At 41.2% G+C, this 26,984-nt stretch overlaps 1 protein-coding gene across 1 annotated transcript; it reads right to left on the reverse strand.

The window, feature by feature from the left end:
* Positions 1 to 1,994: 1,994 nt before the first annotated feature.
* On the reverse strand, positions 1,995 to 17,044 carry SERPINB5 (serpin family B member 5). The gene is made up of 7 exons (XM_048310594.1): positions 16,915 to 17,044; positions 11,496 to 11,670; positions 8,729 to 8,866; positions 7,594 to 7,711; positions 6,256 to 6,398; positions 4,726 to 4,893; positions 1,995 to 3,505 (listed from the first exon to the last, which is right to left on the reverse strand). Exons 2-7 carry the CDS (start codon positions 11,667 to 11,669, stop codon positions 3,113 to 3,115), a joined length of 1,134 nt encoding a protein of 377 aa, XP_048166551.1. The 5' UTR covers position 11,670; positions 16,915 to 17,044; the 3' UTR covers positions 1,995 to 3,112.
* Between the last annotated feature and the right edge of the window lie 9,940 nt (positions 17,045 to 26,984).

Below are 26,984 nucleotides of genomic sequence, written 5' to 3' on the forward strand. Positions count from 1 at the left end.
AGAACTTCGCCACAAACAACTTTTGCTGCCACAAGACATTGGGATGTGTCCCTTCTCCTCAACCAAATGCTGGGAGCAAGGAGCAGGCAGTGACTGTGCAGATGAGCAAGTGACGAGGTGAGCAGGCACACAGCCCTGCAGTTTGCAGCTGCCTGCCAAAGCCAGCCACAGCTTGCTGTTTTCCATCACTGCATAGTAATGCCCTGTTGAAAGGTGAGGTGGAGCACCCTGTCAATCTGAGCAAGTCCTCAGCTATGCTCCCTCTCTCCACTGTAACCAACACCTTCTAGCATGTAAGAGTTCCTACACGTGAACTCCCACACAAGTTTTCCCATGTCCTCCCATGCAATTTCTTGCCCAAGGCCCAGAAGCCACCAATGGGTAGAACAAAACCAGTAGACTGTAACATGGTTTCTCACACCAGCAAGAGCCCCGTGGATCCTTCTCCCTCACATGCTGCAAGGTGGAAAGGCTACACACTGGGACTGGCAGAGAAAAGGGGCAGAAGTGAAAAATGAACCTGAGATTTTCATGGGCAAGCCACCCCATTCATAAATGACCAGTAAGTGGGTTTGCCATATGTGGGCCAAGACAGCTTTCTATCTCTAACATCTGCTTGCCTTGCACAGGCTGGGATATCTTGGAATTAGTCAGGAGGTGGAGAAAGACGGGCCCCACCCTGAAGCAGTGTTTCTCTCTTCTTTCATGGGATAACCCTTCCTGGCCAAGCTATCACAAGGAGAATGCTTCCATAAATTTGTGGGGATATGCCAAATGCTCTGATCAACATTTAAACAGACTACAGCCTCCATTAAATGAAGACTGGCTCCTGAGCTGGAATGTTTTCAGAACCTGAAAAAGTTGAGAAAGCAATGTCTGAGCTTTTCTCCTTTAGGAAATCTCATCCAGGAAGGAAAAAAGGGATGGGATAATCTGCCAGAGGTTTTCATCAGCCTAGCAGACCAGCAGAGATGTAGCAGTAAGCATGAAATGGCCCGATGGACAACTGGAACTACCTGACAAAGAGTCAGCGTCCAAACACAAACTGTACAGAGCAGAGGCAGCAAGTCCGCCTTCTCTATGCATGGACTGCCTGTGCAGCTGCTTAGTCACCAACTCCAAGCACGATGTCCTGACCCACAGTCAGTCCTGAAGGAGAGCCAGTAGAAGCCACAGTGATAACAGCCCTAGATACATCTGACCCCAGCCTTCAGAGCAGATCAGACAATGATGGGGTGCATCAATCATTTCCAGGCATTCAGGTATCACTGAATTTGAGCCAGTAAAGATCTTTGCAGCTAAGCCCTTCTCAGACAGGATGGGCTCACAGTAATTGTTGTATTTTTCATTCTTCTGACCACTACCCCTGTACAGAACATCTGATGCATATCAGCAAAGACCCCCAGAGGTCTGCAGGGTCTCACCTCCCATTGCTTTTGGTGCAAGTTATTCTCCTCAGTACCCTCAAAGATATGGGCCAAAGACCCCAGTTAACCCTCTGGCATTAAAAGGCATTAGACTATTAAAGTAGTTCCACCGAGAGAGCTACTAAATCATTGTGACTAAAGGCTTCTCAGGGGTTGTTAAGTTCAAGAATCAAAACAGAACTCCTCACAATAACCAGTGCTGTGAGGTTGAAATTATGCAGATTAGGGGTTGTTGCATGTTCTCATTTAGAGATCTCTTTCCAGTTTCTTTCAGACCTGAGGTACCAAGAGGATTTCCCAAGTAAAATGCTCCTCTTTTGAGGATATGTAACTGAATTCTGCATGTATCCTGACCACCTAGTAACACAGTCCTTACTGGGAACTATCATCATGTGGCTCAGAAGGGCAACCCAGACATTCACTTAGTTGGGGTTTTATTTTAATTTGACTTTGTGGCCTAAGTGAATCTTTTTATTTCTATTCCTATAATTTATTGGAAGTCAGGTGTGAACACTGACACTGTCAGTGAACACACAGACTGAGACTAGAGGTATTGTACATTTGACACAGGTTTTACAGTGCTTTATTCTGAACAGTAATTAGGTAAACGAGTACTGAACATATGCAGCAGGCAGTCTTTAGATAGAAATGAAATCTGATTACCATAATCTCACATGGAATTTGAAGACTAGCAATTACAATGTTAATTTCACTCAAGTTGAAGTCCTTATTTCTTTCTCATGCTTCAGTCATTAAGTAACTGTAAGGAGTTTCCTTAATGCTGAATCCAGAGCTAGAAATGGCAGATAATCTGTGCATGAAAAGTGTGGCACTTCCAGTATTAATCCAACTGTGTTCTAGCCTTGAATTGCATAATGTTCTTTTCCTTAGGATATATAAAACAGGGTTCCTCATGGCTGCAGTGAACTTGTCCCATCTTCCATGTCTGAAGGGAATGAGTCAAAAAAGGCCACACAGCAGAGTCCAACCTCCCCAGTCTGGGAACTGATGTAGCTCATGGTGAAGAGTCTTCTGGAGACACATATTGTCCCCATTATTTTTGCCTCTGGTGTCCATAGGCCTCAGTGTGGCTGCTGTTTCACAGGTGCAAATTCTGATGCCAGCCTGAACTGTTGTAACTATGCTGCAGAACTTGTGCACTGCTTCACTGCGTGTTGGCAGAGTCTGGTAGGACACCCTGGACCACCAGAGTGTGGCCAGGTACAGGGGGAGAGCTACCATACCACATGTCCACATTTCCCCTTTTAGGCATTAGAATCCAGAGAGTGTGAGTCACGAGGGAGAGAGGTTTAACTAGCGAGCAGGAATGCAGCTATTCCTCCTAGAGCCCTTTCCAGCTCCTGGTCTATCTTAAATCAGGCTCTCAGTTCACTTCATTTTGGGAAAAAAGTGTCACAGAGGAACCAAATGTTCTTGTTGCTGAAACTGGGATACTTCTCAATAAAATATGGTGCGTTCTTCACAGTGGAAATTATTCTGCTACAGGGGAGAAAACAAAAGGAGAGAAACTAGTTCTGCTGCATATGTAGAGTACATTGTATTACTCAGCCAATATATGAACCTCTTACATTTCCTTTCAAAGGTGATAGTGAGGAAGAAAAGCTTTACAGGAGTGTGCACCATCACAAATGTAATTGTGCTTTTTCATAATGAACGTGCCCCACCTAAGGAGAACAGAATCGGCCCGAAAGAATCACGTTGCGAGTTTTGTTGTGTCTAAACAAAAAGATAAATGGATGGTCAGCTTTAAATTCATCTTTGTGTTGCAGAATCCGATATCCTGGTACCTCTCGGGAGTCACCACCTTGTTCATTTACTTCCAAGGAGACTTTATGGATGATCTTTGACACAACCACACCTTTTGTCTCACACATCTCAGAGAAATCTGATGCACTTTCATTGAAGATATTTGTCATTCCCAGGCTTTCCAGAAGTGGCTTCAGGTCATAGTCACCTTCCACGCTAAACTTTGGAAGAAATACATTCACTTTGGTGTTGGCCATCATGCTGGGATTGGTCCACTGTAATAATGTCTCAGGGGTCAGTGCCTTTTCCAGCTGAAAGCATAAGGGAACAAAGGAAATTAATGAGCAGTCCAAGGAAAGAGAGAGAGGGGGAAAAAAGACCATTCCTGAACTTGTCACTCCTATCAAGACTCCAAAAAATAAATAAATAAATAAATAAATAAATTCACAACCATAGCATTCAGGCTTAACACACTCTCAGTTACATTGATGAAAGTATGATTGAATCCATGGGACACGCCTCTGGAGCAGCATTTCTGCATGCGGTCTTGTGGCAAGCTTTAGATAACCAATCACCTCAACAGCCAAATGAAGGAACCTGAGGAAGACAGTCCCTACCCAAGTTACACCTGGCCAACTGGCAGAGATCCAAAAGTCTTTATTCCTGACCCTACAGAGTAATGAAATTGCTGGTATTTGGGACAGAAAATCCAAATACAGAGCCTGATCTTAAACAAACATGCAGCCGTCCACGCAATTTTTTTTAAAACTGGAAAGGGAGGAAGCAGAATGTGGGTCCACAACAAGCTGGTATGAGGAAAGGCCTCACTTGCATTTTATGATAGGTGTGTTCCATAATTTACTCCAACATATAAAAGTATCTTACAGCTGCAAAGACAGATTCTGCCTGCCTTTAAAATTTGTGGCTAGTTGCAGCAAATTACAAAGGAGACTTGCGTGATCATCAGTTTTTTAATCCTTATATAATTTTAATATTAATTAATATTATTAATTACTTAGTCATTAATAAACTTTGAAGAGGGGTGAAAATATGTTCTAAAATTTTCACAGAGAAATTACATAAGAAATTGTTGTTCTGTAGGAAATGCCATATTAATTTTCACATTTATGTGCAATTGTAATTAAAAATGTCTCGTTTTCAGGCACCTCTGCTTAAAATTAAAACTTGGAGAAGTGTAAGACCTTAGTAAAATAAATCATGGATACATGTCAATTGAAAAAAAAATAAGGACACCAGAAATAAGGGCACCTTCTACACTTTATACTGCTTTCTGTGCACTCCTTATCTAGAACAAAGCCTCATTTACAGCCTCACACGTGGACATGGTGAAAATGATGATGCCACAAAGACTAGGAACAGAGAAGCAGAATGAGAAGGTAAATTCACAGGAAAGTTATTTTTTGTTTCCTTATGCATTGCTTCTAAATAACAAAAATCTTCCATAAACATATGGCATTATATGGGCTGTTTCCAAAGGAAGTATCATAGCAATTCTATTTTTTTCTCTCACCTTCTCCAAGCCAGTGGTCTCATCTTCAATCTCTTTGGGCAGGAGAATGAGCATGCTTATATGTTTGTTAAGGCATGGGAGCTCAAGGATGGCAACATTTAAATCTTTTACATAGCCCAGGCAAAAAGTAGCTTCCAGATTCATCATCTGCACTGGTTTAGTTTCAGTCTGCAAAACACAGAGGAAAAAATCTATCATTCCTTTTAATTCACAGATACAATGGTGGCAGAAGAAAGTTTGTAAGCTTGCATGGAAGTGGTAGATTGAGTTACCACCAGAGAATTTGTTGGCTTTCATAGGTAATGAAAGCAGCAGTGAGAGACTGTTGGCTTTTTACAGTAGGCAGCTTTGCAAAGAAAAGTGGAACAGAATTCTAATTAATACAATAGCAACATATTGGGGATGTGCCTTAAAGAGCAATTTAGCTAGTATTGGTGGCCCTTCACGCCTTTTCACAGAGTGCTACCAACTACACTGTATGTGGCATTGTAATGCTAGCAAGTGTCAAGCACTGAGCACAGTTCAACAGTGAAGGTCACACTGTTCAGACCAATAATTGATATTTTGGTTCAGGAGTTGAAACAGAATCAGAAGAAATTTCAGGCTCACCTAAATCCCTAAGTCTTTGCTTTTGAACAAAACAAAACAAAACACTTTATTTCATAGGGAAGATTTAAAAACTGTTCTGTCCACACGAAAACGTTCAAAATTCAAATTCAGTAGAAAAATGTTACTTTAGGGGAAAAAACAACCTTGAGATGTTTCACTTAAAAATCTTAGTGTTGATTGTATGATTTTAAAACTTTTTTAGCTGGAACTATTGGCTTATGAAATAATTTATGAATATTTTCAGTGAACCTGAAACTCTGACTTTGTTCCTGCATCTCTCTCTATATGTATGTGTGTGTATATTTGGAATATAATCTCTTTATCTCACAAATGTTGCGCAGCTTTGTATCTTGGCTTAAAGTTGTCTGATTACAATGTTCATCACTAGTCACAGATTCCTGAATGCACCAGCCACAGGTGCTGCTCCCACTTGAGCCTCATGGCTAAGCAGGACTGATATGCAGAGGGCTGCAGTCCTGAGCTTGACTAGAATGAGGAAGATTGATGGGATGACATCTCTGAAGAGGAAAACACAGGGCCAGGCACCTAAGGGATGTACTCAAAGAGGTGACACAACTGCACACATTTCACTAGCTCAAGAAATGCAATGTGCTTCACCTCTGCAGGGTTTGGGATGCAGCCTCTTGTACCTGCAACCTTCCAATATCTTGGAAAAAGCCACCCATGCACATGAATGCTCATCTCCTTGCAGACAATGGATGCTCCTGACCACTTAGCTCATGTTGTCTAAAAATACTCCCAGGACAGTCTGGAACCCTTGCAACACTGTGTAAAATTAGATAGAGTCTAAGAATGCCATGGTAATAAACATTTCTCATTTTCTCTTGTTAGCTCAAAGTTTGCATTTTCATGAGAGGAAACAGCACCTTTCCTTTTTTTTTTTTTTTTTTCAGAACATACCTTGTTGACTTTAAAAGGACATTCTTTGATCTCTGCCTCTGGGAACTTCTTCATCCAGTTTGTGACAAAATAAGCTGCATTAAGTAGAAGGATCTGAGTCTGGTCACTTACACTATCCTCATTCAAAACATTCTCCATTTTTCCTGTGAACAGGTTTAAGATGGTTGTTAATACAACAATACATTAACGGTATATCAATTGCTTTAAGCTAATATGGTAACATTTCACTGAACTAAACACCTTTGTGTCCTGCATCTCACAGATAAAAGATTTTATTTCTAACAGAAAATTTCAAAAAGGAGCACTTACTTAGAAGCGCAGCTTAATTCTTGATATGGGGTTTGGGATAGAGGCAGATCTTCCAAATGACATGTTTCATTGGTTTATATCGCATGCAATCAAAACTACATCTCCTGCTTTTGTTCAGTACCTTAAAGAAGGTGCTGAGTTTTCAGCGCAATTCAACAGGTTTAAGTGAAAAAACATTTGTCATTTGGAGAGCAAGACTTGAAGGGAAGTTTCAAATTAGCAGCTACTCTTTTCTAGACTGACACATGAGAATAAAATAACCGGGATAACAAAAAGTGCTGCTCAGATTACAGTCAATAACCAAATACCGCTACAGACCTCAAAAGAGTAGGTGAACGCCATGTCCCACTCTCTCTGTTTTAGATCTGCTCGAGCACTGCCATAAATGACCCTGAATTCAGAGCACTGGGGAGGCAAGTCCTCTCTTCGAGCGGCACAGGCAGGGCGAGGTGCCTCCCCATGGGCACCTGTGCCAGCCTGGGAAGGACCGGATTCGTGCACGGTGTTTCCATATTTGCACCACACGAGGGCAACAGGTGGCAACCAACCCCAGGGCCACCTCTGCTGGGGCTTCCACAGGACAGCAAATGAGAGACCCACATCTGCTTGTGGCACCCTTGCTGGCAAAAGCAGCTGAGATATTAATTAACAGCCTGGAATTCAGAGTCCAACAAGAACTTCCCAGTACAATGAAGCTTTTAAAGGAATTAGAGGGTTCAATATTTTGGTTTTACATGTTGTGATGCTCCACAGCCAGGACCTGTCATTCTCCCAAACCATCCTGCTGCAGTCAAATGTGAGCAGCTTTCCCCAAGGCTAATACAAGGTCAATCTCACATTTCTGCCTTCAGAAGTGCTGCAGCAGTGAAGTCAGTGATTTCAAAACAGGCTGATGCTGCTAATCCTCATTAATGCAAATAGTAGGCCTAGTCTGCTTTCACTATGTATTTACTCCTAAAGACGTGTCACCAGGCTAAAGATCTTTCTCTGAAGAGGCAAACAGCATCCCCAAGGTTAAGCTGTACCCACCATCAGTTAGCTCTGAAAGGGATTTGTTGATCTTTTGTCGGGTTTCCTCAGTTTTTTCTTTGAACTCCACTAATTCCAGTTCAGATGGAAAAGGCCTCTTTGTGGAGTTGACGAAGTCCTGAAAGACACAAGTAACCAAAGTCATGCTTGGTTAAATGCCATTGGGTAGCTGAGGAGTCAATTATTAGTCGAGGAAAGCTGTTACATAACTACAGGAGACAACAAGGACGCACGCCTGCATCCAGCACATCACTCCCAAGGTCATCTTCAGTCCGATGGTGTTACATCAGCAGCTGAAGTGACTTGGACATTGCAGGAGTGACCATGTTGCCAGAGTTTGACAGGATAAAACAACCCTCAGTCCAGGCCTGAGCAAGACTGAGATAGAGGCCACAGTCTGCTCCCATCATGTCTGTCCTCACCAGGGGAGACATTTATTGCTCTGGATGGGTGCCGGCCTTTGCTGTAGCAGAGGCTGAACAGCAGGTGATCCAATCACAGCATCACTGCAGCATGTTGAGCTTTCTGAAATATCACTTTTAGGCTAATGTTATCCTTGCTTGGAACTCTACTCAAAGACAACTTTGGCAAAAAAAACTCCAACACACACAGCATTTTTCTCAGTTTTTTGCAAGGTTCATAAGTTAAAAGGCCAAACACCACCTTCTTCACTTGTGTTGCTTCAATAGTCAGGCTTCTGCCTTCTCAGGCACATTAAGAAAACTAAAGCTTAAAACTAAAGCAGTAATTACTTGGGTATGTGAACTGGACACACACTTGCACCACCAATTTTTTTATACTCATTTTCACTCATACTTGCAATGCAAAGACTTTGATGTGGCGTAGAAGTTATGTTGCACTCAAAACCAAACTCACTAGTGACCTAAACCATATTAATGAAAGAACTAAAAGTGTTGTAAGAGTTGCACAGCTTGGGGTCAAGCAGCAGACTCATCCATCCTCCTACAAACCTTTATGGCAGCAGACAATATTATGCTGTTTATCATTTGAGTCCAGTCAACCAACAGCCAAAAGTAAGAGAATTTATTTTAAAAAACATTGCAGTCTGACACCATAATCCATCAACATGATGGCCAAGCAATTCATAGCACCAGGGTTTTCCTGCAGTACTTACTGTGGTAGGATTGAGAGACTTGTCTACAAAGAGCCGTTTGACCATTTTCAGTGCAAAGAAAGAGGTGAGTTTGGAAACATCTGAAGTTATTGTTTGAAACCCGAAAGAAACATCTTTGACATCTTGTAAATGGAGCACCTGTTAAATGAATATGATAAAACACTAAGCATCTTTTATTATTATTATTATCATTATTGTCTAAACATTCCCAGCTTAGCAAAAAATAATGCTAGTTTGTGACCAGAGCTGTGGCTTTTTGTATTTAAGCTAATGACAGAGCTTCTCACTGTTGTTACTCAAAAATCATTTATGTATTTGGCATGCTTACATAAATCTAAAAAACCTGATCCTACCAGAACTTTTTCCAAATGCATTTCTTTCCTATGAGCAATCCAAGGAAGCCAGCAGAGCTGTTCATGATGGCGATGTGACTTAGTCAACTAAAAATCCATAGTACAGAGTCATAATGTTTTTGCCAAACTCACATTCCCACCCAAAATCCTGAAGTTTTAAAGCCAGATACGTGAGAGTCCCAGATAATCTCCTTTCTAGAAGTGGGCTACACCTTTAAAACTGCTTGACAGACCATCAGGTTTTCTGACTGCTGTGACTAATACATGACATCACATGATATCTCAGCAAAAACTGATCAGCTAAAGATAACTGTGTCTGGTTTTGTAGACACAGTATAACTGTGGGTAGGGCTGCTGACCCACACATGGCCACCTCCCAACTCCTGGGAATGACAAGTCCAGTTCTAGGAAATACTGGGGTAATGATGCCTTTGTTCGAAAATAACCCTATAAATATGAATTACAGTTTTAATGCCTACTTATTACAGGATCTTTGATGGTGGCTGTTTCATTACAGGAAGCCTGTCCAACCCTTCTCACCTGCCTCAAATTCCCTCATGAGGCACAGCAGGCACTTGTAACCTTCTTTTCCCTTTGTACATCACTCCTGCTCTTTCTCCCAGAACACATCACACCTTCACATACAAAATTGCTGCTCTGCCTTAGTCACCCCTCCATGTCCTCCCCTCTCCTTGCTCAGCGGGAGAAGAAAGAAATAAACTCCCAACACAGCAGCAGCAGAGCTCTCATAGCCAAACTCCAAGTCCATTTCCTTAGAAACAATGTTCTCAACTTATTTCCTTTTTCTCCAACAGTTTTATCTCTTTGCATATTAAATGCAGAAGGCTTCTGTGCCTGGGAACTAGGCTGGAGGAGAAAACTACTGCAGCTTCTCTACCTTGGAGAATTTTTGGCATAAGTTTGTTGACTGATGTTCCAGAGTACAGCTGCCAATCCGGCGCCTTTTGAATCTAGTATTTAAAACCCAAGTACAAACTCAGGGGCAGGCAGAAGCTAGAACAGACATGGAAAATAGAAGATATTACACTTAAAAGCATACCAAGCTCTCCTTAGCATCTGTAGTCAGCACTTTTTAAATACCACTAGAGAAATAAGAAACGTAAGTGCGCTTGTGTAACAGAGCTCCATTTGTGGATGTGCAGGTTAACTTGTTATTATGGAATGGCTCAAAGCAAATTGCAGACACAAGTGAAAACAAAATAAGGGCAGGGTAGTATTTTTAACTTTCCCATTAGAACGACAATGCTTGAATTTTGAAATGGTGAGGGAGCTTCAGGGTACCATTTTAATTATTTTTTTAAAATGCTGTTTGGAAAAATTTGCAGTGCTTACAAGATCCATCCCTGAAAGTCTTCAAAGCCAGATTGGGTAGGGTCCGGAGCAACCTGGTCTAGTGGAAGATGTCCCTGCCTATGGCAAGGGGGTTTAAGGTCCCTTCCCACAGAAACCATTCTATGATTCTATGATTTTCATGGACATATTCTGTGAACAGCACAAGACTCCCTGTAATCTGTGGCATAAGTAAGGGCACAGAAGGCTGTGCTCATGGGTACTTTCAGTGAATGAGAAAGTACATGGAGGAATTCCCAAGGGAGGAAAAATACATTCAAATATGTAGAGAGTCTTTTTGAGCCAGGTGATAATCAGCATACAACTGCATACTTAATTTGCATTTCATGCACCTTTAGGTAACTGCAGAAACCATGGGGACCCTCACTGGGATAAAAAGGATCCAGCTCAATCTCTGCTTGCACAGAGGCAGCAGACAAGGCTGCCGGGCTGACTCCCTGCACCACAGTGTGAGCTCCATAAACTGATTGAATCATGACTGCCATGCTGGATCATGGAGCTGGAAACCCCTCGAACATCATGAGCTGCTTGTAAGGAGAAACATGGATGAAATTGTGCCCCTTCCACTGCACCCACCTCCTCTTCACAGTACTGCTGGAGAAAGGGGAAAAGTCAGTGACAGGGCTGCTACACATACTTGCTGCTGACAGCAATGGCAAAATCATTTTCAATTCTGTAAAGCTTAAGCATTCTTGAATAATAAAAAAACAGTTACCCAGAAAATGCAGTGATCTGGACCGTGACTTGTAGCCAGAAACACTACGCTAAAAGGAGACAAGGCTTTAATACATCTGTAAGGACTCTGCCATGTCCACTTCCACCTTGTACATGCTTGAAAAGATTTTTCTTTAAGACAGAGTTGCAACCTTTTGCTGTGCAGGGCCATGGAGTGTGGAACCATTGAGGAAATTTGGAGGGATGGTTTGAAGTTTGTCTTACACGAGAACCAGACATCCAGGAGAACGTTAACAAGAGTCAGTAAGAAAGACACCTACAACAGCCATATAATTTTGCAGCCACAGAACAGGTTGCTGACAGCTTACCTGTTTAATTTGGTCTGCAGTATCACCTTTCGTAGCTTTATATGCCAGAGCCAGAGACGTTGAGGTACACAGTGGGGAAAAAATAATATTGGCTGTTTTGTCCTTCTCACATAGCTTTTTGAACATATCAACTGCAAAGGCAGTGTTTGCTAGTTGCAGAGCGTCCATTGTCATCCTGAAATGAAAAAGGGAAAAGAGAGATGACTCAGGTTGTAATTCTAGTTCCTGCTGTGCTGGGGCTGGGTTAGAGCACTGAAAGAGGCTGGCACCAGTATCTGGACTGGGTATCGAGGAGAGGAGAGGAGAGGAGAGGAGAGGAGAGGAGAGGAGAGGAGAGGAGAGGAGAGGAGAGGAGAGGAGAGGAGAGGAGAGGAGAGGAGAGGAGAGGAGAGGAGAGGAGAGGAGAGGAGAGGAGAGGAGAGGAGAGGAGAGGAGAGGAGAGGAGAGGAGAGGAGAGGAGAGGAGAGGAGAGGAGAGGAGAGGAGAGGAGACATTCAGTAATAACCACCATTGTCAAGTGACAGCGGGCAATGCCACGTTATGTAGAGCCAGTATTATCAGAAGCACTTGAGAAAATCTGTGTAGGTCAGGGTGACCCACACACACTGAGTCAGATTGGATAATATATTAATTTAATCTGTTTTTAATTGATACTCTTAAAATGTGCCAACTCAGAAGGTACTTCACCTAGGCTCTGGGCTCTCCTGGCTCTGACAGGTCTTTAATGTTCTCATAACTTCTCTATCTCTTGCTTCATGGCTAATTGTCCATTAAATCTTTAGCTTTGGTACATGTCCTTCCTCTTAGGGTTGATTGCCCATTATCCCTGGCCTTGCTAGAAGTCTCCAGAAAGCTGTCTGGTCCTGTAGGTTGAGATTGTTTTAGAAACTTAAAGGAGGCCTTCTAAAAAATACTGCTGTGTGCCCACCCATCACTTACACTGTTTTAACTCAAAGGTTGTCCTAGCCACTCTCAGTAACTGCAGTTGCCACAGGACTGTTACATGACCCATGCAGTCAGGAATGGCAAGGCACAGTTGCTGCTGTCCATGCTCTGGGAAAGCCAGAGACTATTCCCATCTTCCAAGTTGCTTTCCCATACCTGAAGCTGCACTTCAGTATAAGCACATTTGTGTAGATTCAAGCCAACAAGGGTGAACCACAGAATTTCAGTCAATAGCACAAGTCTGGCTTTAGACCAGCAATCACACAGAAGATGACCCCTTTGGCATAGTGAATTTGACACTACTATGCCCCCAATACCACGTATCCCTAAAAAAGAGGAAGCTGTTAAAATTGGTGCTAAACATCTCCATCAAAGCTATTGACAGAGACAGAAAGGAAATGGAAATTCTTGCATGTGTTCTACTTCCCAAATGTAGCTGAACATCTGACACCATTGTACAGAGACACTCTAGAGCAGCTGTGGTATTTGACAGCAGTAATGATTTCCAAATAATTTGTGGTAGTTATAAATTTTTGTAACTATTTTTTTGTGGGAGTAACAGAACAGGCATGTAATTTGCCTGCAACACAGTAGAGAAAACACTTTGATTTACTCATAAGACCTGTTTGACTACAGAAGGCCTTTTACAAAATAAATGTCTTTATTTTTATTTTAATTAACTTATACATGTTCTTGGATCTATTAGGTAAGGCAATTGTTTTATGTGACAGCTAATTTGTTTTAGGCTAAAAGATGCAGTATAAAAGGTTAGTGAAATTCACAGCATTTAATCAAGTTAAAAAAGAAAAAAGATATACTGGCATTAAACCAAGGCTTTTTAAGTCAGCATTTGAAAAGCACACCTAACCAGCCCTGCACTCTTGCAAAAATATTCTGACTGTTGGTATTAGCAACAAACTGTTTGCTAACAAATCCCCTCCCACTGGGGGAAGGAAAAAAAAAGAAAAAGAATTTGTCTTAAAGACAGCAAACAATGAACATATTTCACTGGAGAAATTTATCTCCACATAAAAATACAGAGGAGCACGCTTCGCAACATCCAGAGGTTTTGCCAGACTCTGAATTCAGAATGGGTCTGGCTGGACTTGTCCACCTTCCAATCAACAATCCACTCTGGCAGTCTCTGGCAGCTGCTTGGTAAAGAGAAATTTTCCATGAGAGATTCCGTTTTGCAGCATCAGCAGGCATCGAGCTGATGTCATAATGAGGTTCAGGAAACCTCTCAGAGATCTTATGGGTGCAAAGAGAGGACCAAGTGCCAGCCTAGCACTGCAACCATCCACCTCATTTATGTAGACACAATTTCTCAGGCATGAATGCAACTAATTACCAGAAAAGTCGAGCTTGCCAGCACCTTAAAGGAGGAGAGCTTTAGGCAGGACAGTGGCAAAAGACAGAACAAGTTTGAAGGACTGAGACTGCTGTTGAGGGAGTAACTTGCAACAACAGGGGCAAAGAAGCAAACATAAAATCATTCCTTAAAATGCCTCCCTGCCATTTCTCATCACAAATGTGCTCTTTTGTGCCTGTGCGTGTCTTAAATAAATTCCCCTGCATAGGCTACCAACCTTATCTTTGCCATTAACTCAACATTCTCTCATGAACACACGTATACTGTGTCTGCTTCTCAGTCCCTTTCTCTCTGCCCCACCCCACACCACCAACACCCCCCAAAATTGAACATCTGGGGCAAGTACTAACTTCACAGGTATTTCTTACTGAGCAACTGGTGGAAAATTACCCAGTGAACCAAGAATGCGTCATTCAATAAACATCTACCACCCTCAAAAAGACAAATAATACAAAGAATCTCACGAGTCATGCCATACACCTGAAAAAAACTTAATTTGTTAATGAAGTAAAGTATTTTATTCAGTATTGGCTGGCATGATATTATTCTATTTAGGCCTCTGGATCTTCCTTACAAGCTAAAAATCAATATGAAATCATAACCAATTAAAATACCCCTTGTTCCTTTCCAGCCTAATGTTGACTTTGAGATGTAGATGCGCTGTGTTTCACTTCCTTGGGTTGCAAGACATTCAGGGTAAGAAAATAAAATAGGAAATTTTACATAATTGAATTAAACTCTTCTTCTTATGCCAGTTAAAAGCTGTACCATGGCTTAAAAACTCCTCTGACCTCATTAGTAACTCTGATAGTATTACTGTTCGATCCTTTTTTATAAAGTTTCAATGTTTCTTTTCAGTGAGAAAAACAGGAGGTATTTCATGGTGAACCATTTATTTACCTTTGTTCATCCACTAACTGCTGATACTCTCAAAGCTTCTTTCATGCAGAGTGAAACTCTTTCTGGTAGTGGCAAAGCTCTCCATTCTAATTTCTTTCTTTTAATGCTACTATTGAAATAAGGACCATTCAGGGCATTTTGTTAGGAAAAAAAGGTCAGTTGCACCCTTAACCTTGAATGATTGGCTGGATAGTAAATGATAATGTCTATTCCACCATCTTTTTCAACCGGTCAGTCAGTTTTTTATTCTCCATTTATTAATGACTATTATATTCCATTCTATTCTATTCTAACCATATTCTTTTTTATCATTATTATTATTATATTTAAGAGCTCACAACATTCATATTACTGAAAAGAACTTACAGTAAAAAATCTTAAATCTCTTTAAAGCCTTGAGCACCCCAAGCCTTGCAAGTCCAGTAAAGCCAGTTCCAGACAACTGAGAAGGGTTGAGGCTCCCAGTGAGAGGAAAGCCCATTAGCTGCCCATTAACAGTCTCAGAAATCAGATGTAGCTCCTGAGTCAGTAATCACAGGGAACCCTCAAACAGGGAGGAGTCAAAAAACTGAAAATGAAATTTTAAAAAGGCCTGCTGCATGGATTCTTGTTGGGTCCCTCCTTTCCCAGGAAAGCAGGATGTCAGCAGTTACAGAAAGGCCCGCAGCAGTGGGGCATCTTCTAAGCACTTGGAGCTTGCAATCCACCCAGCTTTATTTAAAACTGACTGTCATAGCATGAAAGAAACATTTTCAAATACAGAAGGGAGCTGAAAGGCTACTGAACCAGTTCAGAAAAACCTGATTTAAACTTTTTTATTGGTATAAGACAGCATTTTTGCTTAGTCACTCGTGGATGAAACAACAACTACAACAACTGCACCCCCCCCCCCAAAAAAAAAACAAAAAAAAAAAACAGGAAAGCTTTGTTTACTATCTGCTTACTAAGGGTAAATCTAAATATAACTTATATTTAAAATTATAATCAAAAGAATAGCAACATCTGAGTAGAAATGTCTGACAAGTCAAGCTAGCTGTATGGCAGGAAAAATCCGATAAAACAGAGCAAGTATTTATTTTATTCTTGTCTCAGTTAAACAGTCCTTCCAGGAGAAGACACCTGTGGCAGATAAAGCACCAACAATGCTGGCCATCCAGTGCTGGGGGTTATATTGGGTCTATATCTCAGGAACTGTGAGTGCCAGCACTGTAGTCTCTCCAGTCCAAACAAAATTCCAAAAGGACGAATTATATGAAACAACCCACATGCAAATTTCACAAGTGAGGCATTAATATGAAACTAGATCAAGTGTTTAACATGACCCCACTTCAACTCTTACTCAGCAAACACAAGAAACAAAGGAAATAAAAGATTTCTGTGAGCCTTTTCTTCTTCTACAGAAATGACAACTCTTCACCTGGCAAACTACCTGGATAAAAAAACAAGGACATAATTTCCTCTGAACAGACATTGAGAAATGCAAGATATCAGACTGATGCGGGACCAGAGCACCCCATATGGTTGAGGAAAAAGCACTGTCAGCAAAAGAGCAGGGAAAGTCACTCCAGGAAGGAAAGAGAAACAAGCCACTGCAATAGGCTTTGTTGTACTTCAGTAGCCAATGAACTGTTCAAACTAAATGGTCGCACTGAAAATAAATTTGTAATTACTAGGCCTAAGTTCCTGTCCTTCACTTTAAATGAGTGCAGATTAGTCATTTGGTTAATAACTTGGAGCAAACAGAGCAGAGTGCACACACCTCTGCAGAAAAGGAGAGGAATATTCCTCTCTAGCAGAGGCTTAAAAACCAACCTAAATCATACTTTGGCACATGGGTGATTTTCATGGCATCATACACAACCTGCTTTTTCTGATATGGGAATAGCCATTTGCAATAAACCACAATATTTTAATAATTCCTAATGCCCATGATGTCTCATCTGCCAGATCTTATTCACTGCTTCCAATGAATCTTTCCAGGGAGAAAGAAATCTAGCATAGCAATTGCAGCAGTTTTGAAATGAAACCAAAACATTGTCATTTGGGAAGGCAAAAAAAGCTTCTTCAATTCCATACGTACATTTTCTGTTCAAATTTCCTTATCCCACTCCCTCCATACAATTATGTTTCACAGCCAAGATTTGTTAACTATTAGCTCGGCATAAATTAAAATATCAGAGAATGAAGAAAAGCTGTACTTACTTTGCAAGGCTATAATCCTGGTAAACGAATCAATGACCTGAGCACAGCACGAAGAACCAGCTGCCTGTGCTGAAACCTTGCTGAGCAGAAGACTCTGTTACTTGACTACTCATTGACACCACTCCCACTTTCCCAACCTCAATTTGTGCGCACACACACACACTCCCTCTCACTCTCGCTTTTTTTTTCCGTCCCTTAATCACTCTTCGAGGCAACTCCTACATTGGAGGAGCAAAATGATTCACACCAGAGTTGTCTTTGCCTGCCCAGCCACTGAAGACAACAACAAGCTCTGGCAGGAAAGAGCAGCCCTGTTTGTTGCCTTCAGCAAGCACAGTACAAAAGGCACCAGACAAGAATGAACGAAGGCTATGAAGGAGAAAATGCAGGAGTTGACGAGCAATAAAAGACCTTCTCAGCAAAATCAGCACTTCAAGAAACTGCAGTTGGTATTACCGCTATTTGCAGAAAAATTGTAATAGTGAAAAGGAGACCCAGAAGACAACCAAAACACGTAGAAGTGTGTGGCTGGGCACTTTGCATCTGTATATGCATTAAGACAGTATCTTAACTCTGCCTAAGAGGCATATGTATGTGTTTGCCTAAAAAGCCCAAGGTCAAACTGGAGTTAATGCTCAAAGGAAAACATCTTGTTGCTGTAAAGCAAAGCTCCCTCCCATAAGCAGCCAGGTCCTCTGCAGGGGAGCAGCTTTCCCTGCTGCCAGCTGTCCCCAGAGGTGGTAGGGGAACAGAAAATCCCATTCCTTCACTTCCAGAATGGGCACCACTGGGTTCATGTAATACAGCCCACGTTAGTACCGATGAACATAACAGGGTGGGAAAAGAAAGGGAGAGGGAGAGGTTCCGGTGCAGCCCACCAGGTCTATTTTCTATAATTTGAAAGAAGTATGCGGTCCTTACCAAGAAAGAGGTGTCCTACCCCTGCTCCACACAATTCCCTGGCTGGGCAGCCGAACTGCCCACAGCAGACAACACCAGCAATTACCCCCTGGGAGGCCACGGCTGCCCCTCAGTCCTCATGAGGGAACTGCCCCACACCACAGGAACAGCTCAGGTTCACACCTGAGTAACCCCAGGTGGCCCTGCATATTTTTAGACTACCAAAGGCATAAGCAAGATAATTGAATTTGCTTTCAGGTTTGAAGTGCTGGTGTGCCCAGCTGCCCAAATGAAAGGGGTAGGACACCAAAGGACACATTTTCACCAACACAGTACTTCCTTGGTGACAGTGGGAACTGGGGAGATGGTATCTCCTTCTGGAATGACATGTTTCTGTGTTGCTTTGAGCATAACTCAGGCCACACCACAGCATCCAGATCAGGTCCTACCTATGTTTCCTTCCAAAAGGCTCCTAAGCTCTTATTACCCAAATGATTTTTTTTTTTTTTTTTTTTTTTTTTTTTTTTTTTTTTTTTTTTTTTGCTGTGAGGCAGATGGAGTTCACCTTCCATCACTGCCAGACAGCAAATTTAAAATTCATATCCTTTTTCATAACTGAATTCATAACAAAGATAGGGTGTGGATATGTTTAGGCAATTAAAATAAGATACAGGCCACCTAGCTAAACTGTGCCATCTGGGACATCATTGTTATGTATCTAATTAAGCCTTCTGTAAGAGAAATGTTTATGAAAATACACAGTAATGTTGGCTGCCAGACTCTTCTCAGATGTCTGCAGGTAATCTAAAGCCAAGTGTTGCCAACTCTGCAGAAGCAAACCTTTTTTCAGACCCAGGTCTAACAAGTATGGTCACTGTGAAGTGGCTCAGGAGCTTCTGGATAAGCTGCAGAGAGGTGGACAACAGGCAGACTGCCTTCATAGAGACAGCACTACTCACCAGATCCATTTCCTTCCCACTCATAGGTGGGAAATACAGATAGAAGTATGTGCCTCAAAAGGCTGAACAGTGGGAAAGGGAAAGGGCTCTGCCTTTCCCTTGATGGAAAGATGGAGGTGTGTAAACATCACTTACACTTCACTGGGTAACCACTCTGCAATGGCTGAGATCTTGCACTATGTAGCAGTACAGAATCCTTCAGTCTGACCTAGTTAGTGCTCAAAAATTAATTAATTCTGATCATGGTGCCACGAAACTAGTAATTACTGCTGTAAATGTTATGCTTCAAGTGAAGAAGTCCACACTGGCTCTGGTAACTGAGCGACTCACGGGGCAGTCTTGCTTCCCCTAAGAATGGACAGTTTGATCTCACTTGCTCTTGGAGGCAGTGTTAAAATAACTGTTACTTCCTGCTAGCAACTTATTCAGATTTATGGGAATTGCTGGCATATAACTGGATCTTACTTACAGCCCAACAAGGAAGATGTGTAAAAGCGGAAGATGTATAAAAGCAGAAGATGCTGACTTGAAAAGTAAGAAGATGTTTATAGTCGAAGTTTGCACAGGACAAGAAGTGATGCAGTTGTCCCTGTGTCCAGGAACACTCTTCCTCAGTCTGACTGAATAACAACTACTTGCATCAGCATCTCCGTGTCCCTCATTTACCTTTCACTAAATTAGTTCTGTTCAGTTTAATCTCAAACTATTTTCAACTCACACCTATTATGACCTGGCTTTCTGCCACCACATTAAAAAAAACCAGAACCAATAACAATTTTTCCTTATGAAAAAACCAAAACTATTTTTAAGCTCCCTGTGAATTGGACACCTCCTGCCATGATATTATCAAAAAATAGGTAAAAGAATAAGGTAAAAGGATAAGGTAGAAACAATGGGGATGTGACATGGAATGTGACACTTTGAATCTTAAAGTGTGAAGCCTTTTAACACAGACAAGTTACAGTCTACTGGCATAGTAATAAATGAGCTACTGTCCTCACTCTTCCAGGTCTCAAGGGAAAATCCAAAGACGTTGCTGGATGATAGGATCCGGCAGTTACATTTGTGTGTCTGCATCTCTGAACTGGCACGCCAGACACACTTCATTGCAGAAGGGATGCAACACACCAGGTGACTCTCCTGTTACTCAGCCTGCTCTCAGTCCTTATTCCCCCGGCTCTCCCTGCCACTCCCTCCTAGGAAGGCTGTTCCTACATGCTGCTGGAAAGGAAAAATCACCAGCTGCCTTTTCCCCACTCTTCAAGCAAGCTTGTTTGTGGGGAGGGAATACTCTTGCTGCTCAACAGAGCATGAAGAACTATTTCCATTATTTCAGAGGCTCAAAGTACCCACTCTAGTCCTTATTTTTCCTTCCCCCTAATCACTAACTCTTGGTGTATGTCTGATTGCAATTAATGCTGGCATATTCAGATGGCCACATAGGAAATCATCTACAAGTGGGACGGAACAACAAATAGAACAAAACTGGTGCACTCTTTCTACACTGTCAGTCATGAAAGATCATCACACAGAGTTACAGCTTTCACAATAAGCTTTGAATCTTGCAAGGAAACCAGTGATAGGTTATTTGTACACTTCTGTTTTGTTTTAGTGGCCTACAACTTTAACACAATTAGAAATATTCAAAGGGTAAGAAAGACTGCAGTGTCTGTAAACAGGTATACACAGCAGAGCTTTTCATAGTTTTCACATAGCATGGGTCTATATTACTATTTAATAACAGGAATAAACCATAGTCAAAGTATTTTTCATTTCATAAGAAATGCTAGTAAAGATCACATCGACCACAAGCTAATTTGAAATTAAAATAACACTTACAAAAACAAAGCATTACTCTGTGGTTCCACTGAGAGAGGCATAAACTGAACAGCAACAAACTGCCTTTTTTTTTCCCCTGCCAAGGCATCTGCACCAATACGTGCATATAGTAACATAGCAACACACTGAACCAACACGTATGGCAGCAAAATAGTTTTCTTCAGACATCTCTGCTGACGTAGAACTATTACTCACCAGTTATTACTTCTAATAACAGACAGGAAATTAATTTCTCATACTTTAATGTGCTCACTTTTGTGCTGGGTTTTTTTGTTTGAGGTTTTTTTTGTGAGGCTCTTCTGGACTCAGGTATATGTTTTATCGGGGAAAAAAAAAATTGAAATAGGCAACCAAACAGCTGACAGATTTCAGTGAGAACAAAGCCTTTAATCTTTCCATGTGATGGGATCAGGTTGTTGAAGATTTGACTATTTTCCCTAAAGGTGTTGCTCCCAACACTGAGCACTAGGCATAAATCTTAGTGTAAATCAGCTTAATAAAGACATAGATTTGACTGACTACTTGGAATAGCCTCGCAGTATAACTAGGAATTTAAAATACAAGGGGAAATTGATATACATAAACCATACTAAAAACTCTGACATGTTACTCTGAAACTGTACAAAGATCACCTTCTGTGAAACAAAAGCAGAGAGGCAATGCTTTGGATTAATAACTTCTCACCAAAACACCTATGATACACTCCTTACATGAAAAAAACCCCAACTTTGAACCCATCCCTGTGTGCACTGCTGGTTCAGGGTGCCATCTCATGGGGACAAAGATAATAGTCTTTTTCCTTTGTCGTTGGTGCCCATTGTTACTGCATCAGCTTCCTTTGCCAGGCTGGAACTATGATTCAAAATCACCTGCCCTATGTTTGTCTCAGGAAAAATGCAAACACACTCACATTTGTCATTTTTTCTCAGTATTTTTTTCAATTTAGTGATGTTTTTGAATGTTTTAAGTGTCACTGTCTAGTATTGTTCAGTCGAAAGCACTTTACCACAGGAGTGCTATTACTAAGGTAATTTTCCCTACATATCCACAATTTCTTGTGCTTGATTACAGATTTTTGAAAGACCCTGCTGGTGAATCATTGGCAGCATAATTATCCATAATTATCCAGTAAATTCCAAACTGAGCATAGGAGCAATTTTAGAATTATCTGCCTTCAAATAGCAAAATAAAATCCATATGTGGATAGGATTGCTCTTGTCAATGTGGAAACTCTAAAGAGAGAGGAGATCACATTGACATAAGGTAAATTAGCAGAAGTATTTTTCCCAAAAGAAATAAAGGGACCAAGCAGCTCCCTCCCTCGGACATCAATCTAGTTTCAACTCAAGATTCAGCAGATTCTGGAAGGGATTACATGACCTTCATTCCTCACCATAGCAGACCTGGACTCTGACACACAGCTTCTCTTCCAGCTCTGTGTTTGCATTACTCCCTTAAGTTTCTCCTCAGTATAGAGGAAGGGGGAATGAAATTTAGGGCATTTTTCCCCCCCCTTTTTTTAATCCTTTGTCATCTGTAGATGAGTCACTTTCTTCTGTAACCCAAGTAGTTACCTCTGTGTGATTAACCTGGGTGAAGGCACATATTTTCCCAGGCTTGTTTAGTGCAGTTGGGCAGCCTGAATTTATGCACATTCAAGGAAAATAAAAGCCTAGAATTAATATTTGCTGAATATTTCACTGGAAATGGGCGTGACTTCACAAGCTGAATTTACTCCTCGTGTACTTTCAGGGTAGGATGAAGGCCTTTGTTTATCCCTGCATGCAGCTAAGACGAGGGGTGAACATGTTAATTCCTGCTTCTCCAGGTGAAAGGCAACCAACCCACAGTGTGGATTCTTATGCACTACTTGGAGAAACATACCCTGCATGTTGTCTGTGTGATCAGTAAATTACAGAAGTTATACCTGCAAACCTATCTTGACTCCCAGTTTTAAAATTTACAAATAATGGTCCAAAACCCCAACTAATGCAAAACGTAGTGCATAGTGCCCATGAAAGTGAAGCAGCTATTCCCATAGCCAGCAGCTGATTCAGCTAATACGACCACTGACCCAGGACTGAAAGACCTGCATCACAAAACATGGAGTAAAGAATATTATATTAGCCCGTGATAGGAAAAAAAGGCTGTAAATCGTGAGATTCGATTATATATTTTACAAAAGAAAGTTCTAGGACTTGATAATAGAATTTTTCCTTCTTACTTTCCCAGTTACCCTTACCCAGATAATAGGTAACCCACTGAAAAGTAGTTTCCCTCAGTCCTTCTGAGATCTGATGGTCCCATTAAGCTCTACGGAAAAACTTCAGAGGATACTGCATGTCTGTTACAAGCTAATAAACTTGCTAGCACAATAACATTAACATTTATATAACAGGAGTAAGGCATTAAATTTAATAACACAAAAATGTAATACGGTAAGGTGTCATTACTTGTGGTAATGCAAATACTTTCCTATTTGTCTATCTAAGGTTAACATTCAAAGCCCACTGCAAAGGTGGCTACTGACTTCAGTGGTTTGGGGTGAAAAAGGACAACAGACTTCCTAGAGACAATTGCATTGAAATGTGTGGAGAAAGCATTGTACATGTGGAAGCACTATAGACAGGTTATGATAGAATAATAGCCTGGTTCAAAGAGCTTCCTGCTGAAAATGAAAATTATTCTGCTAAGAGTGGCATGGATCAAGAGAAAGTTAAATGACTTCTCTATCCAGTTTTTCCTCCTTTCCATACAAGACCTAATTAAAAGGCTTAGGGATTAATAAAGAGGGATCCAGTAGGGAAATTCTAGCCCAGAAATCTGGTGCAGACTACACTGCAGTAGCTGAACAGCTAGTCTAGTCCCAGACCAGCTCTCTTCCCCTTTCTCACCTTAATCATTCAGGCTACAAGCCATTCAGTAATGTTGGAAACACTGCTCTCTACAGTCACACAGGCAAAAGTCACTTGAATTTATCATGAGAATAAAGTCTGGAAGCATCAGAGGCAGTCCATCAGTTTTAATATTTACTCATGCCAATGAATCTCTGTTTTGCAACAGCCAAGTTCAGCTATTCTGCTGTATATTGGAATGGCAAAAGTTATTCCCCTGTCATCTGTTTAGGGGAGTCTGGTAATACTTTTAAAAGTACCTACTGCAGCAGAACTACTTTTATGCTTCTCACTGCCTAACACAATTCAGATTTCTGGTACTCTGGCAACAGTAAACACTACAAGCTTTCTATTGCACAGGAGATTCACAGAAAGAAAAACTGGGTCAACTCTCAGATTTGTGTCTTTTTAAGACAGTGAGACACATGCTGTGACAACCAGCTGGCTTGAACCCTTTCATAACACAGGTTGTAGAACCTGATCTACCAATTTTATGAGACCCATGAGTTCTCTTTGGATTACAGCATATATTTTTGAAAAATCTGGAAGTGATTAAAAAAGACCCCCAGGTGATGAGAGCATCTACAATATCCTTAGGAGTTGTTCCAATGATTCTACAGGTCATCAAAATTTTAAATGAAGGCAGTATGAAGCAATCTAAAGTGCACAGTCCAAACTTGAACATTTCTAAACTCAAAGAAACATTGGCTGGGGAGCACTTTTTAAACTTTTAACAATAAAATCTCTGAGGTGAATAGGGCTATATAAGGCTGTTAAGTCCTGTGACTATGAAAACATTTCAAAAAGAAATGCTGCTGCACCAAACTCAACAATGCATAGCACAAAATCCCTGAACTCATATATGTGTAAAACAGCTGGCAGTTTCCAGCTGGCAAAATTGTGTATTTTAAATGAAAATGAGTCAACCAATACAGCCCTGAGGCCACATCTGCTCAACTGTACAAAAAGTCATAATCTAAGAGATTTTATTCCATTCAATCTCAACAAGTTATCAAGATATAACACATGAAATGCTATGCAGAAAAGACCTAGGTGAAATGTTTGTCCTTGGTCTCTATATAGAATGCTCATGAGTGTCCCTGTCTGCTGAGTTCAAAATGAGAAAAGCCTCAGAAATCTCCAGCCTTATGCTCATAGAGGGCAAATATTGCCCTCGAAGATAACACATGCAAAATTAAGAAAAATACTCTTTCAGATTTCATTTTTATTCATGACAATTTCTGCTGGTACTAATGTAGGAAAAAAAAAAACCTACTGAAATTCACTATGCTAAATGTTATTCCAAAAAAATAGCAGTAGCAGTGGACAATATATTTCACGATTTAAGAAAATAAGCTACATTTTTACTTCTGTGCTCTGTCAAAAGATCAAGTGAACAGTTCCAAAATGTGCCCTGAGTTATACCTGCAATCATTTTCTTAGGTTATTTTCATGTTGTGCTGGATTAATCTCACTATGAACTACAGGAATATACATCCTAAGTCATTCCATTGCCTGGAATAAACTAGCTTAGTCCACACTTAGTCCACACAAAGACAACACATTTTGTATATATGCACGCCTGATTTGAAATCAGTGTGCCTTCAAGCATTTAAGTATTTTGAATTTCCAAGTTTAAAAACGAAACCAGAAGTAGAGTGAAAATTAACTAGCTCAAAAGTGACAAATTTAAGTTTTCTTTTCCAGGTAGGCACAACCAGACCCATTACTGTACTATGGCAGGAAGTACTGTCACCATCCCCCTCCGACCCATGAGATGGGGTAGTGTCTGAGGACCACGAACTCCTCAAAATCCAGTGCTTCAAGTCTTGCCCCGAAGCTCATTTTTGTCTCTAATGCCATAGATGTAACATGGCTTTATTTTGTTGTCAGTCTTTCTGGTCCTGAATACAGCTTTAATTCTCTCCCTCCTAGGCTCCATAGCTACACAACACCCTCTCTGTGCCCAGGGCCTAAGTGCATTAGGAATAACAGCTCTTCAGACACAGCCCTCCTCCAGAAGGCTGCTGTGGTTTCAGTGCTATTAAAAGTGTTTACATGTGGCAGCCATCTACCTGGGAATACCACAGTAGCAGTACTCCCACAGGCACTATGTAACAGGCAGGAAGGTTCCCAAGGACAGCTGGTGGCTTGCAGCGCTCCTGCTTTTCGGCCCAGCATGTTTCCCAGTGAAGAGAAGGGACACAGCTGCACCACAAGTCCATTGCAGGTCCTGTCCCAAGTGCACAGACTCCCTGTGTGTACATCAAACTGGATCGAGATGCTGTAATGGGATCTGGACAACCTGAATTTTACTTGCTAGTGTTTTAACAAGCCTTTGTTACCTAGGTCAGATTGATCTGACCAGATTCAGCATCATTTCATCAGCTACAAAAATACAGAAAAAACCTCCTGCCTTCTCTGCCTTGTCTGTCTGCACTGTTAAGCTCTCTGAGGCAGTGACTTCCCTTCCCTGCATGGTTCTCATGTCATCCAGTTAATGCCAGTCTCACTCTGATGGTAACATTAGTCATCTCTAGCTACCCCTTAGCTGCCACAGCGGAGGAGAATCATAGATATGACACCTGGCTGTGCTGTAGGCATGACTGGTTTTATCGATGTATCCACCTACTCTTGGCCCAAGGTGTCCAGGCAACATGCAGTGTGGGCTCCTTGTCTCCAAACCAAGCTATGGCAGCAGGAAGCATTCTCCACAACAGCTTACTCAGCCTTAGGAAACACGGGAGATCATCAGTGCCTGTGCCACGCAGTGCCATAGCAATGGGAGCAACAGTGCCCCAGGCAGTTACAGGATGGACTTAGCTGAGGCCAGTAGGTACCCACAGTAACATCTTTAATGTTTTATTTTCATTATGCTTAGTTGTACACAAAGAATATGGGAACACAGGAACTTCAGCACTGGGAAGTATTAGATAATGGAACTGTACTTGGCCCTCAAATTGAAGTAATACCCATAACATGGCATTTCATTAGCTTCTCAAGAAATAATCTTGATGTCATTACTCAGCATTCATCCAGTCTTGCCCCAGGCAAAACTAGCTGCAGTCAAATTATAGCAGGAATATCATATGAGTAAGTCTTAAGGAAGGAGTGCAAGATTAGCCTGTTATCTGTAAATGACAGAGGTGCCTTTTCTGATTTACTTTCTTTAATCACATTTGCAGAAACCAGTTGTTTTTTCTGGCATTTCAGAAGCCAGTTCAGTGTAACTGGAGAGGCATACTTACACTCTTGTGACGTACTTATTGTTTTAGACCTAAGTCTAAATACTAAATATAACATTAAGGATTAAAAATCACAGGTACAGATGACACAGACGGAATTACTAGCATCAGGAATGTATCTGAGAATACTCTGCTATGCTAATCAGAAGGAGAAGGTAAAGCCAAAAAGAAAATGATACCCCAAGGAAGTAGCCTGTTTTAAATAAAAAAGAAGGTTAAAAGTAGCCCAAAGG

The sequence above is a fragment of the Corvus hawaiiensis genome, chromosome 1 (genome assembly GCF_020740725.1).
Source record: "Corvus hawaiiensis isolate bCorHaw1 chromosome 1, bCorHaw1.pri.cur, whole genome shotgun sequence".
Taxonomy (NCBI): Eukaryota; Metazoa; Chordata; class Aves; order Passeriformes; family Corvidae; genus Corvus; species Corvus hawaiiensis.

Bases quoted from the DNA above. Each gene is read 5' to 3' on its own strand.
- SERPINB5 (XM_048310594.1), bottom strand. From the start codon at position 11,669: ATGACAATGGACGCTCTGCAACTAGCAAACACTGCCTTTGCAGTTGAT. The intron at 6,399-7,593 runs GTGGGTACAGCT...ACCTGTTCACAG, and splicing joins CCTTTCAGAGCTAACTGATG to GAAAAATGGAGAATGTTTTG. The intron at 4,894-6,255 runs GTATGTTCTGAA...TGTGTTTTGCAG, and splicing joins GTCCTTTTAAAGTCAACAAG to ACTGAAACTAAACCAGTGCA.